The 14,252-nt window shown below is 43.7% G+C and overlaps 2 protein-coding genes across 2 annotated transcripts in view; both read left to right on the forward strand.

The window, feature by feature from the left end:
* Window positions 1–14,252, forward strand: part of LOC101733825 (gastrula zinc finger protein XlCGF8.2DB-like) — a 320,033-nt gene that overhangs the window by 232,047 nt on the left and 73,734 nt on the right. The gene's annotated exons all lie outside the window — the stretch shown is intronic.
* znf44 (zinc finger protein 44) overlaps window positions 2,645–14,252 on the forward strand; it is a 54,756-nt gene continuing 43,148 nt past the window's right edge. Inside the window, exon 1 of the mRNA XM_031904342.1 lies at window positions 2,645–4,778. Coding sequence (XP_031760202.1) covers window positions 3,029–4,778 — 1,750 coding nt within the window. The 5' untranslated portion in view covers window positions 2,645–3,028. The remainder of the gene's footprint in view (window positions 4,779–14,252) is intronic.

Raw genomic sequence — 14,252 nt, forward strand, 5'->3', positions numbered from 1 at the left:
CACATAGTTTGGTAAATCTCTGCATATTGGGCATCAAACTGTTCAGTAGATTCATATTTAGAGTGTTTTATGTTGATACGTTACAAATTGTGGGGGTACATAATGGGGTAAAATGCAAGCTTTGTGATGATTTTCAGAAATGTCATAAAAGCCATTCTGTTCAGCATAGCATTGTAGTTTGGTAGTTTGTAGGAGAAAGATGGATTTACCCATTTTTGTTTTGTCAGAATGTGTACTTTCGGAGAATGTATGGTTTTCTAGGGTCTCGGTACTGTTAGGGGATCTTATGGCCAGTGTCGGACTGGCCCACAGGGATACCAGGAAAACTCCCGGTGGGCCCAGGTGTCAATGGGCCCTCCTGCTTCTAGCCATTTATAATTCATGGGAATTTCTATTTCTCTATGGGGAACAAATTGATTGAATATAAAGAAGAATAGATTATAGTATGTAAAGATAAAAAAAACTAGGAAAATATAGAGTTTGAGTGAAAAGTGGATGAAAAATAGTTTGGAGAGTGGGCCCATGGTCTTAGGTTTTCTGGTGGGCCCCTGGGGTCCCAGTTCGACACTGCTTATGGCACATAATACACATACCGTATACAAAAATTGCACAAGCCAGAGTGTCATATGTGAAAATTCATATGCACTATTTTTATTTGGGTGCCCCTGTACTCTGCATAGTTTTTTAAATCTATGCATATTGGGCATCAAACTGTTCAGTAGGCCTCTGGTGTTCCTATTTGGGGTGACTTGCCTTTGTACGCAAGAAATTGTGTGAGATAAATGCAGCATATTGAAACATTTTTAGGCGATTTTCTGAAATGTCATAGAAACCACTAACTTTAGGAAAGCTTTGCAGATTGGTACTTTGGTGTAGAAAGGACTTTTTACCCATGTTGGATTTGTCAGAATGTGTACTTTCCAAAAATATATGGTTTTCAGGGGTCACCCTACATTTCTGCAGTTTCTATCCCACATAAAACTGCCGTGTGGTTATGAATTAGGTAAATGTAAGCCATGAAATTAGTGTGCACAAGGTATATTTTGGGGTCTCTAAGTGCCATGTGCTTTGATAAACCTATGTACAGTGGGCATCAAACTGTTCAGTAGCCCTCTGGGGTTCGTATTTAGGGTGTTTTATCTTGGTACCTAATGACCTATAGAAAATAAGATGCTGCATATTGGAAGTTTTGAGGTGATTTTTGGAAATGTCATAAAAATCAGCAAATTTAGGAAACCTTTGTGGGCTGGTACTTTGGAGTAGAAAGACATGGGTACCCATTTTAGATTTCAGGAAATATGTACTTTCCAAAAATATATGACTTTCTGGGGTGAGTGTACTTTTTACTAGCTTTATCCTCAGTGTTGGACTGGGTGCCAGGGGCCCACCAGACTGTGGGCCCAAACAATTTTTCCTTCTCTCTTCACTCACATAATTAATTCTCTTAATCACTTCCCCATACATATTATTATTTATACTTCCTTCTATTTATTTTATTTGTTCTCATATAGAAATGAGGACTGACCATGGTAAAAGAATACAAGTAAATTGGCTGAGTGAGCAGGAGGGCCCACTGACACCTGGGCCCACCAGGAGTTTTCCTGGTATCCTAGTGGGCCTGTCCGATACTGTTTATCCTACATGGTGTAAATGTGTTGATTTTGCAGAAGCTGAAATGGCAGATCATATGGGGGTATGTTCACATTGGATGCTGCAAACTGGAAGCTTTGAGAGGATTTTTGGAAATATTATCAAAATTGCCAACTTTAGGAAAGCTTTGCGGCTTGGTACTTTGGAGTAGGAAGACATGGGTACCATTTGAGATTCGGGGGAATGTGTACTTTCCAAATATATATGGCTTTCTGGGGTGAGTGTAGTTTTTCTAGCTTCATCCCACACAAACTGATGTAAATATGTTGATTTTGCAGAAGCTGAAATGATAGATCATATGGGGGTATGTTCCCATTGGGGCCCCTACATGCCACATACTCAGGTAAACCTATACATATTGGGCATCAAACTGTTCAGTGGACCCCTGGCGTTCATATTTAGGGTGTTTTATCTTGGTACCTAATGATATGTGGGAGATAAGATACTATAGACTGGAAGCTTTGAAGTGATTTTTAAGAAATTTCACAAATTTTTATAAAAACCAATAACTTTAGGAAAGTGTTGCAACTTGGTAGTTTGGTGTAGACAGACAGTTGTGCCTATTCTGGATTCCCCAGAATCTGTTCTTTCTAAAAACGTCTAATATTTGGCCTTAAAATCTAAAGTATGCAGCTTTCTGGAGCAGAAATTTGGTAGTGTCCTGCTGGGAGTTTTTGACCTATACAAGTGAGAAATCTCCATAAAACTATATATATTTGTTATTGGCACATTCAGGAGACATGGGACATTCCAAATCAGTTGTATTTTCATGCATAAAATAATTTTTGTTTCTGGTTTATGTGTTTATATTATGGAAAATATTTTTTCATTTTTTATATATTTAGAAGCCTATATATATATATATATATATATATATATATATATATATATATATATAAATTGTTGCTTGAATGTACACTTCTAAAAGCCCTTGTTAATTTACTTTTCCAGCTGGTTTCTTTTCTAAGTTGTGGGGGAGTCAGTGGGACACAGCATTTTGTATGATGCCAGCCAATCCCCGTCTAGGGTGTAAGAAGCTAACAGCTTGGAAAACCACACTTTGTATCCCCTTTATACTTATCCCTGTCTTGTTTCCTATCCATGACTCTGTTCTTCTTTTACCAGGACGTTGCTTCATGATAAGAGTCAAGACATACTGGTTAAGTCTCTGAAGGCCACGTGGGGACATTATAGTAGGACACAGTGTGGAAGAATGTGTAAGGCTGGCACAGCACAAACCCAGGCTGAGTAGGAGTGTGAGCCAACTGCATGGAATATGGATCACTGAGCTCACAAGCCTTTTGATTGGTTGGATGTGGGAAAGGCTTCTCTGTGATTGGTCATCTTCTCACCCACCTTTACCTGCAGAGACAGAAGGATGGACACCCAGGGGAAACATTTGGCCAGCAAGGAGTGTGGGCAGGACTTTGGTACTGAGCCCAATCCTCTTACCGGTACTGAATGTGGGGAAACATCATCTCTAACCAAAGACTGTCAGGGGCAAAGGAGAAGTTCTACAGAAGAAAAACATTTTGTCTGTGCAGAATGTGGAAAAACCAGTCCCCAGAACGCTAACACAGGGGAGAGAAATATCACTTGTGCACAATGTAAGGAAACCCAGTCTTTCAGGATCAGCCGTTTAACTCACTTTGTAATACACACAGGGGAGAAACCATTCACTTGTACAGAATGTGGCAAAGGCTTTACTCAAAAGAAGAGCCTTGTATCTCATATGAAAAAACACGCAGGGGAGAGACCCTATACTTGTTCAGAATGTGGCAAAGGTTTTGCTCAAAAGTATACCCTTGTATCTCATATGAAAATACACACAGGGGAGAAACCCTATACTTGTTCGGAATGTGGCAAAGGTTTTGCTCAAAAGTATACCCTTGTATCTCATATGAAAATACACACAGGGGATAAACCCTATACTTGTTCGGGATGTGGCAAAGGTTTTGCTCATAAGAATAGCCTTGTATCTCACTTGAAAATACACACAGGGGAGAAACCCTATACTTGTTCAGAATGTGGCAAAGGCTTTGCTCGAAAGAATAACCTTTTATCTCATATGAAACTACACACAGGGGAGAAACGTTTCACTTGTACAGAATGTGGCAAAGGCTTTGCTCGAAAGAGTGACCTTGTATCTCATATGAAACTACACACAGGGGAGAAACCTTTCACTTGTACAGAATGTGGCAAAGCCTTTGCTCGAAAGAGTGACCTTGTATCTCATATGAAACTACACACAGGGGAGAAACCTTTCACTTGTACAGAATGTGGCAAAGGCTTCACTCAAAAGAAAGTTCTTGTATCTCATATGTCTATACACACAGGGGAGAAACCTTTCACTTGTACAGAATGTGACAAAGGCTTTGCTTATAAGAATAACCTTGTATCTCATATGAAAATACACACAGGGGAGAACCCTTTCACTTGTACAGAATGTGGAAAAGGCTTTACTAAAAAGAATAACCTTGTATCTCATATGAAAATACACACAGGGGAGAAACCATTCACTTGTACAGAATGTGGAAAAGGCTTTGCTCAAAAGAATAACCTTTTATCTCATATGAAAATACACACAGGGGAGAAACCTTTCACTTGTACAGAATGTGGAAAAGACTTTACTCAAAAGAAACACCTTGTATCTCATATAAAAATACACACAGGGGAGAAACCATTCACTTGTAAAGAATGTGGCAAAGGCTTTACTCAAAAGTATGTCCTTGTATCTCATATAAAAATACACACAGGGGAGAAACCTTTCACTTGTTCAGAATGTGGCAAAGGCTTCACTCAAAAGAATCACCTTGTATCTCATATGAAAATACACACAGGGGAGAAACCTTTTACTTGTACAGAATGTGGCAAAGGCTTTGCTCTTAAGAATAACCTTGTATCTCATATTAGAATACACACAGGGGAGAAACCATTCACTTGTACAGAATGTGGCAAAGGTTTTGCTAAAAAGAATCAACTTGTATCTCATATGAAAATACACACAGGGGAGAAACCTTTCACTTGTACAGAATGTGGCAAAGGTTTTGCTCATAAGAATGACCTAGTATCTCATTTGAAAATACACACAGGGGAGAAACCATTCACTTGTACAGAATGTGGCAAAGGTTTTGCTAAAAAGAATCAACTTGTATCTCATATGAAAATACACACAGGGGAGAAACCTTTCACTTGTACAGAATTGCAATAACAGTGACCTTGCCACTAACTTTAAATGACACACAAGGGCATAATAATTTATTCATGCAGAATGAGGGAACAGCTTGTATAACAAAAGCAAAGTTGTAATTCATTGGTTAAGTCACACCAAGAATACATGTTTCCCTTGCCCAGATCAGCTTCCTGAGTCACCTGAATATACACACTGGGGAGAAGAATTGCACCTGCACAGAATGTGGTAAACGCTTCTACCAAAAATGTTATTGGACTGACACTGTAATGTGAACTGACATAGAAAGTGTATCTATGAGCAAAGCCATGATGAGAGATGCTATGTGGACAAATCTAATGAAACCATCATATCTCCCCCTCTCTGATCCCCTCTGTTACAAGTATGGTCAAAATTTATAATATGAGGCAAAGACTGGCAAATTGATTCATGGGAAACCATTTTATCTTCATGTTCAACCTGACATGGGAATTAAGAGGTGATCTGCCAAAGGTATAAAACATACAGAGGTGGTTGATCATGGTCATTTAATCTCTTTTAGCTTCATTCATTTTGAGTTTTTCAAGAATCAGTTTAATAAATAATGATAAAGCAAACTGTGGTATCCCTCTCTCTATCTATATCTATGATTTATTAGGCGACCCTTCCACTTTATGAAAAACACCACATACAGTAAGTTTAAATGGTAAAGCAATTTTGCAACAAGAGTTTCTGTTTCTGGAGGATCTGGTACAATGACAACAGACACTGATGTGGGACAATAAAAATATAAATTATGTGGAACAATTAAAAAACCTTTGCTATTCATTTTATTCATTTGTTATTCATTTTTCATCTGTCTGTACACCTGAGGAACCGGCTAATGAAGGCTTCCCTTTACATAGGCCTGATTCTAGTAATTTAGCTACTGACGCATGGGTCTTTCATGGGGGAATTCAAAAGAGACTGGAACATATAAATGTAAACAAAGGTCCAGGGCCGGATGGGATTCATCCCAGGGTATTAAATGAGCTGAGCGCTGTGATTGCCAAACCTCTTCACTTCATTTTTCAGGATTCATTAAGGTCTGGCATGGTGCCGAGAGACTGGCGGATTGCTAATGTGGTGCCGTTATTTAAAAAGGGATCCCGTTCTCAGCCTGAAAACTATTGGCCTGTTAGTCTGACATCAGTAGTAGGAAAACTTTTGGAAGGGGTAATAGGGGATAGGGTACTTGAATACATTGCAAATCACAATACTATGAGTTTGTGCCAGCATGGTTTTATGAATAACAGATCTTGCCAGATTAATTTAATTGACTTTTATGAGGAGGTGAGCAGGAACGTCTACTCTGGAATGGCAGTGGATGTTATTTTCTTAAAGGAGAAGGAAAGGTAAAATCTCAGTAAGCTTTATCAGAAACGCTGCAGTCCTCTATCAAAAGAAACACAGGATTTCTTTTCTTCTTTTGTGTCACATGTTCTTCTGTGTCAGACTTCCTTATTTCAAAAAAATACTTCATGAGTCTGTTTACTCCTTTCTCCCTTTCCCCCTCACTTCTTCTTCTCCTCCTCCTATCAGAATTTGCCCCCCCTCCCAACTCTGTATGATCTGAGCTACCAGCAGCCAGAGCTGCAGCACAGAAGTTACTGAGACCGAGCTAAAATTGCAGCTGCTATCTTAAGCAAACAGAGCTTCTAAGGCTGTTTTTTCAGGTATGGTAAAGCTTTCTGCTGAATAAATTTAGTGGTCTAGCTTGAGCTACTGTGACTAATCTATTGACAATAAAATAACAAAATCTCTTTCTCCTTTAAACTTTGAAAGCATTTGATACAGTACCACACCAAAATTTAATGATAAAATTGAGGGATATTGGCCTGGGACATAATATTTGTAATTGGATAGAGAACTGGCTGAAGGATAGATTACACAGAGTGGTTGTAAATGGAACATTTTCTAATTGGGCCAGTGTGGTTAGTGGGTACCGCAGGGGTCAGTCCTTGGTCCTTTGCTTTTTAACTTGTTTATTAATGACCTGGAGGTGGGCATAGACAGTACTGTTTCTATTTTTGCTGACAAACAAACAATAGGAATTCTGGGAATGAATTCCAAACAAGCTCTAAAAAAATCCCATTTACATGGGTTTATCCTATAGGCTAAAGCTCACCCACTGGGTTTTAAAGTAGAAGCCAAAATAATAGCTGATCAGATTCCCAACTACAGATCGGTTTTGCCTTTTTTTGGGGCTCATCAGAGTAGCGCAGGGTTTTCTGATCAGCTTAGGGAGAGTCACCATGTGGTTTCACAAACAAATCATTAGGGTTGGGGAGACTGCCTCATACAGATACAGATAAACAAAGCTTGTTTGGAATTACTTCCCAGAATTTTCTTTGTTTATTTGTATCTGTATGAGGCAGTCTCCTCAACCCTAATAATAATTTGTTTATTTTTGCTGATGACACTAAATTGTGCAAAACTATAAGTTCCATGCAGGATGTGCCACTTTGCAGAGCGATTTGACAAAACTGGAAAACTGGGCAGCAAACTGGAAAATGAGGTTTGTCATGATATAGGCTCTAATCCCCGGCTGATAAGGGCCATGCCATGTGGGGGAGGGGGTGCCCGGCTCTATTCCTCGGCTGATAAGGGCCATGCCATGTGGGGGAGGGGATGCCCGGCTCTATTCCTCGGCTGATAAGGGCCATGCCATGTGGGGGAGGGGATGCCCGGCTCTAATCCCCGGCTGATAAGGGCCATGCCATGTGGGGGAGGGGGTGCCCGGCTCTATTCCTCGGCTGATAAGGGTCATGCCATGTGGGGGAGGGGGTGCCCGGCTCTAATCCCCGGCTGATAAGGGCTACTCCACACCATGTGGGGGGAGATGCCCGGCTCTAATCCCCGGCTTATGAGGGCCACGCCATGTGGGGGAGGGGATGCCCGGCTCTAATTCCCGGCTGATAAAGGCCACACCATGTGGGGGAGGGGGTGCCCGGCTCTAATCCTCGGCTGATAAGGGTCATGCCATGTGGGGGAGGGGATGCCCGGCTCTAATCCCCGGCTGATAAAGGCCACACCATGTGGGGGAGGGGGTGCCCGGCTCTAATCCTCGGCTGATAAGGGTCATGCCATGTGGGGGAGGGGATGCCCGGCTCTAATCCCTGGCTGATAAAGGCCACACCATGTGGGGGAGGGGGTGCCCGGCTCTAATCCTCGGCTGATAAGGGCCATGCCATGTGGGGGAGGGGATGCCCGGCTCTTATCCCTGGCTGATAAGGGCCATGCCATGTGGGGGAGGGGATGCCCGGCTCTAATCCCCGGCTGATAAGGGCCATGCTATGTCGGGGAGGGGATGCCCAACTGTAATCCCTGGCTGATAAGGGCCATGCCATGTGGGGGAGGGGATGCCCGGCTCTAATCCCCATCTGATAAGGGCCACGCCATGCCATGTGGGGGAGGGGATGCCCGTCTCTAATCCCCGGCTGATAAGGGCCATGCCGTGTGGGGGAGGGGATGCCCGGCTCAAATCCCCGGCTGATATGGGCCATGCCGTGTGGGGGAGGGGATACCCAGCTCTAATCCCCGGCTGATAAGGGCCATGCCATGTGGGGGAGGGGATGCCCGGTTCTAATCACTGGCTGATAAGGGCCATGCCGTGTGGGGGAGGGGATGCCCGGCTCTAATCCCTGGCTGATAAGGGCCATGCCATGTGGGGGAGGGGATGCCCAGCTCTAATCCCCGGCTGATAAGGGCCACTCCACACCATGTGGGGGGAGATGCCCGGCTCTAATCCCCGGCTGATAAGGGCCACGCCATGTGGGGGAGGGGATGCCCGGCTCTAATCCCCGGCTGATAAAGGCCACACCATGTGGGGGAGGGGGTGCCCGGCTCTAATCCTCGGCTGATAAGGGCCACGCCATGTGGGGGAGGGGATGCCCGGCTCTAATCCCCGGCTGATAAAGGCCACACCATGTGGGGGAGGGGGTGCCAGGCTCTAATCCTCGGCTGATAAGGGCCATGGCATGTGGGGGAGGGGATGCCCGGCTCTAATCCCCAGCTGATAAAGGCCACACCATGTGGGGGAGGGGATGCCCGGCTCTAATCCCCAGCTGATAAAGGCCACGCCATGTGGGGGAGGGGGTGCCCGGCTCTAATTCTCGGCTGATAAGGGCCACACCATGTGGGGTAGGGGATGCCTGGCTTTAATCCCCGGCTGATAAAGGCCACACCATGCGGGGGAGGGGATGCCCGGCTCTAATCCCCGGCTGATAAAGGCCACACCATGTGGGGGAGGGGATGCCCGGCTCTATTCCCCGGCTGATAAAGGCCACACCATGTGGGGGAGGGGATGCCCGGCTCTAATCTCCGGCTGATAAAGGCCACACCATGCGGGGGAGGGGATGCCCAGCTCTAATCCCCGGCTGATAAAGGCCACACCATGCGGGTGAGGGGATGCCCGGCTCTAATCCCCGGCTGATAAAGGCCACACCATGTGGGGGAGGGGATGCCCGGCTCTAATCCCCGGCTGATAAAGGCCACACCATGTGGGGGAGGGGGTGCCCGGCTCTAATTCCTGGCTGATAAAGGCCACACCATGTGGTGGAGCGGGAGCCCGGCTCTAATCCTCGGCTGATAAGGGCCATGCCATGTGGGGGAGGGGATGCCCGGCTCTAATCCCCAGCTGATAAAGGCCACACCATGTGGGGGAGGGGATGCCCGGCTCTAATCCTCGGCTGATAAGGGCCACGCCATGTGGGGTAGGGGATGCCTGGCTTTAATCCCCGGCTGATAAAGGCCACACCATGCGGGGGAGGGGGTGCCCGGCTCTAATCCCTGGCTGATAAAGGCCACACCATGTGGGGGAGGTGGTGCCCGGCTCTAATCCCCGGATGGTAAAGGCCACACCATGCGGGGGAGGGGGTGCCCGGCTCTAATCCCTGGCTGATAAAGGCCACACCATGCGGGGGAGGGGGTGCCCGGCTCTAATCCCTGGCTGATAAAGGGCCACGCCATATGGGGAAGGGGGTGCCCAGCTCTAATCCCCGGCTGATAAGGGCCACGCCATGTGGGGGAGGGAAAGCCCACATGGGGGTGAATTAGAGTTCACATCAGGACCAATCATAGGTGATGTGGAGGTCACACCATGACCCAAACTCACATTTATTGTCCCAGAACCCATACTATTTATACTTGAGGTACCAAAATCTGAGCATACAGTATGTTTAATTTAAAATGGCCTTTCATACGGGTCCAAACATGACTGCTTTGGGCACTGGGTTGGTCAGATAGGAATATCTGGGCAGTATGTATGGGACCTTATGGGGGGGATCATTTAGAATTAATGAATTTAATTTCATCTTTCTATTATGTTCCCACAAGGATTTATGGGCATGTTATCATTGGCCCAGTCCCATACACTCAGGGGGCCATAAAACTCACACTGTGTCCTGCTAATGGCCCCGCCCCTTGCATTGCTGAGGGAGGGGGAGTGCCCAGTTACCTGATCCCCTGCAAACTGGGATAAATAGTCAGCTCTTCTGACTACACTGGGATTTACTTTGGGGGACCAATTTCTATTGGAGGTTTATCCTGTGGGTTCCCCTTGCCCCCAGGGCTAGTAGGACTCGGCTCGGTACAGTTTAGGACTTCTGTGTTTTTCCCTTTTATATTACAAAACAGTTTGTACTTATTTACTGTATGTCCTATTGTCCATCTTGTATATACACACTTATATACCTTATATATAATATACCTTTTATAATATTAAATATAAAATTTAATAAGTTTGCCCTTGATGCTCTAAAGCAGTCGTGTCAAAAAAGTGCGGGTGACAAAAAATAAGAAGATGCGAATGACCAAAACAGACATGGACAACAAAAAAATTGCGAGACAAATGCCATTTGCAAATTTTTCACCGTTTCGAAAATTTTATGGTGAAGCAAAATGGGACAGGTTCACTCATCACTACTCTTTATAAGTCCCTGGTAAGGCCTCACCTTGAGTATGGGGGGCAGTTTTGGGCTCCAGTATACTACTCAGCTATAATCATCAGTCAAATGTACTTCTCATCAAATTTCCATTGCAAATGGATTGCTTGGCTCAGCAGGTTGTTTGATGTTTGCCTATTTGTGTGGGTGACTATATGCTAAATATGAGCCCTTGTTTAGCTTCCCTAAGCGCTTTGGGTCCCACGGGAGAAAAGCGCTTTACAAATGTTTGTTGTTGTTGTTCCCTAGACAGATATGTATATCAGCAGCAATATATTTGCACTTTCTCTGGGCCTCTCTCTGGATTCTCTGGAAAAGTAAAAACATATACAGAAAGACACTGAAATAAACAAAAAACTGAATAATAATAATAAGGTGGATGTTACTTAATTAAAAGTAGACGTTCAAGTCCTGAAACTTTGTAAATGACGCCCTGTTTGTGAAGTGAAAATAAAATAAAAAATAAATATAAAAATAAAACAAAAACTGTACTAAGAGTACAGTATAAAAAGTGCACTATACAAAAAATCTGGACATAAATATGGACACGTGTATTGAAAAATATTGGTGTGTGTATATATATATACTGTATATACTCGAGTATAAGCCTAGTTTTTCAGCACCCAAAATGTGCTGAAAAAGTCACCCTCGGCTTATACTCGAGTCGGGTCCCATGGGTCCCTCCAGACTAGCACTAGCAGGTGGCCTCTGCAAATTAGGCCACCTGCAACCAGACCCCCCAGTGCCCTGGCCCGCTCTCAAATTCATCTTCATCTACCATCCTCACCTGTCCCATTCTGCAATAGACATTGCACTTTATTTTCTATATAAACTATATATAGTTTTGAAGGATTTTAACTCTTTGTGTTTTAGCTTGGTTGCTGATTGAGCTAAGTTATCATTGTTGATACCATATTGTTTTTGTTGGCCCTCTTCTCCACAGAGCTTATTTACTGTTTTTCTTTGAATTAAATATTTAGTGTAATTTTATTGGTATTTATTTTGATTATTGAAACTTAGCAGTAGCTGCTGCTTTTCCCACCCTAGGCTTATACTCGAGTTAATAAGTTTTTCCAGTTTTCTTAGGTAAAATTAGGTACCTCGGCTTATATTCGGATCGGCTTATACTCGAGTATATACGGTATATCAGTCCTAATAGTGTCTGCACTCCAAGGCTTAATATTCTGCAGGGTGCACAGCCAAAGTTTAAGTATTTCGAAAAAAAATAATCCGTGGCCGGCACAACCTTCAAATTTTATCAAAGATTTATTGAAAACATATTGTTTAAAACCGACGTTTCGGTCCTCATTAGGACCTTTCTCAAGGATCCTCAATCCTCCACCCTTGAGAAAGGTCCTAATGAGGACCGAAACGTCGGTTTTAAACAATATGTTTTCAATAAATCTTTGATAAAATTTGAAGGGTGTGCCAGCCAAGGATTTTTTTTTGATATATATATATAAGAAACATAGTGTGTAGAAGCTGCACACCATAAGGAGTGATGATACCTGGGTGCCTGTGCAAAAGATACTATAAAAGGCATGGAGTGACGGCACACTCAGGATTTTCACACAAAGTCAAGGAGATAATGTAGAAAAAATATTTAGAGGTTTATTTCCACCAACGTTTCAGTCCCACACAGGGACTTTCGTCAGGGTTACCACAGAGACAGACAGAAATAAGCCCAAAAAGGGCGCCACAAGGGGTCCTACCCGGTATTTGCCACAAGGGGTCATATGCATCCCTAGATTGTCATCCTACAGCCCAATAAGAGGAACGCAACAATGTAACCATGGAGGTTACACATAGTAACCAGAAATAGACTACAATTTTTTTACTTTTTGTTTTTTTCCCCTTTGCTTCATTCTGACCCTTGGACGAGCTTCAAGTAATAACACAGTGTTTCAGCGTTAAAGCACTTTATTTCTGGCCTGTATGACAAAAAAATGTTTCATTTCTCCATGTTCCCCTAATTGTAGTCTATTTCTGGTTACTATGTGTAACATCCATGGTTACATTGTTGCGTTCCTCTTATTGGGCTGTAGGATGACAATCTAGGGATGCGCATGACCCCTTGTGGCAAATACCGGGTAGGACCAGCTCTCCACTAAGTAGCAGGAGTCCCAGCACAAACTTACCTGCTGCAGCATAATCCCGCATGGGATTCCTGGCCCTGCACAGTACCCTGCAGACTAAGATAATGGGGGTGACAGAATGTACATCCCCCCACCCCATGTATGACCGTGTCTACAGAAATCTCCATAGGCCGGCTGGTGACATGATTCCATTTGGGGACCGTTATGTGAGTAAGGTGTGCTAGCAATACCCCTACTGTGGGAACCTAGATGGACTCTGGCATGCACTTACTCTTGCTGGCATCAGTGGTGGGGACCGACTTGTGTCCTTTTTGGCAGGAATAGCACAGTATTGGGAAATCTGTTCTGGCAATGATTGGTATTGCTTAAGCACTGGCGCACATGCGCCCATTCACCTCTGCACGGTCGTCTAGCAATGGCGGAGTTGCTAACGCTGCCAGGAGACACAAGCTTTGGGGACTCCATTGAGCCTATTATTTCTGCTTGTTAAGCTGGGTATGTGTGGCTGGGTATGTGCAGCACAGCCTTAGATACCCCATTGGGCGCCTTTTGATTGGAGTTCTGAATACAGGTATGAGCCACGATTTGGGGTCTCTGCATCCTAGTGCCCATGTTAAGTCCCCCTTTATTCACTGGCACATTGAACCTCAAGTGCCCCGTTTGTGCTATATAATATCTTAGTTTTCTGTTTTGTGCCTATGTTAATTATGTTTGTGGCGCCGTTTTGGGGCTTATTTCTGTCTGTCTCACAATTGGTGTGGTAACCCTGACGAAAGTCCCTGTGTGGGACTGAAACGTTGGTGGAAATAAACCTCTAAATATTTTTTCTACATTATCTCCTTGACTTTGTGTGAAAATCCTGAGTGTGTCATCACTCCATGCCTTATATATATATATATACCTGTATATATATATATATATAGGTACAAACAGTTCATAAGCTGCACTCCGAAAATCAAAAGCGATACCTGGGTGCCAGGGTAGTGTAGGGATGTGTAGAAAAACGGAATAAACCGGCACTCACAGGCTATTTAACACCAAAGGCTTCAAACGGTTAGTTGAAAAGTGAGGTTCTTTATTAGTCCAACGTTTCAGTTCCTACAGGAACTTTCTTCAGGGACAGCAGTGCTGTAGGAACTGAAACATCGGACTAATAAAGAACCTCACTTTTCAACTAACCGTTTGAAGCCTTTGGTGTTAAATAGCCTGTGAGTGCCGGTTTATTCCGTTTTTATATATATATATATATATATATATATATATATATATATATATATATATATGTGTGTCTGTGTGTGTGTGTGTGTGTGTGTGTGTAAACAGATAAATATATGTACAACACTGTGGATATAT

This window comes from Xenopus tropicalis, chromosome 6, assembly GCF_000004195.4.
Source record: "Xenopus tropicalis strain Nigerian chromosome 6, UCB_Xtro_10.0, whole genome shotgun sequence".
In the NCBI taxonomy this organism is placed as follows: Eukaryota; Metazoa; Chordata; class Amphibia; order Anura; family Pipidae; genus Xenopus; species Xenopus tropicalis.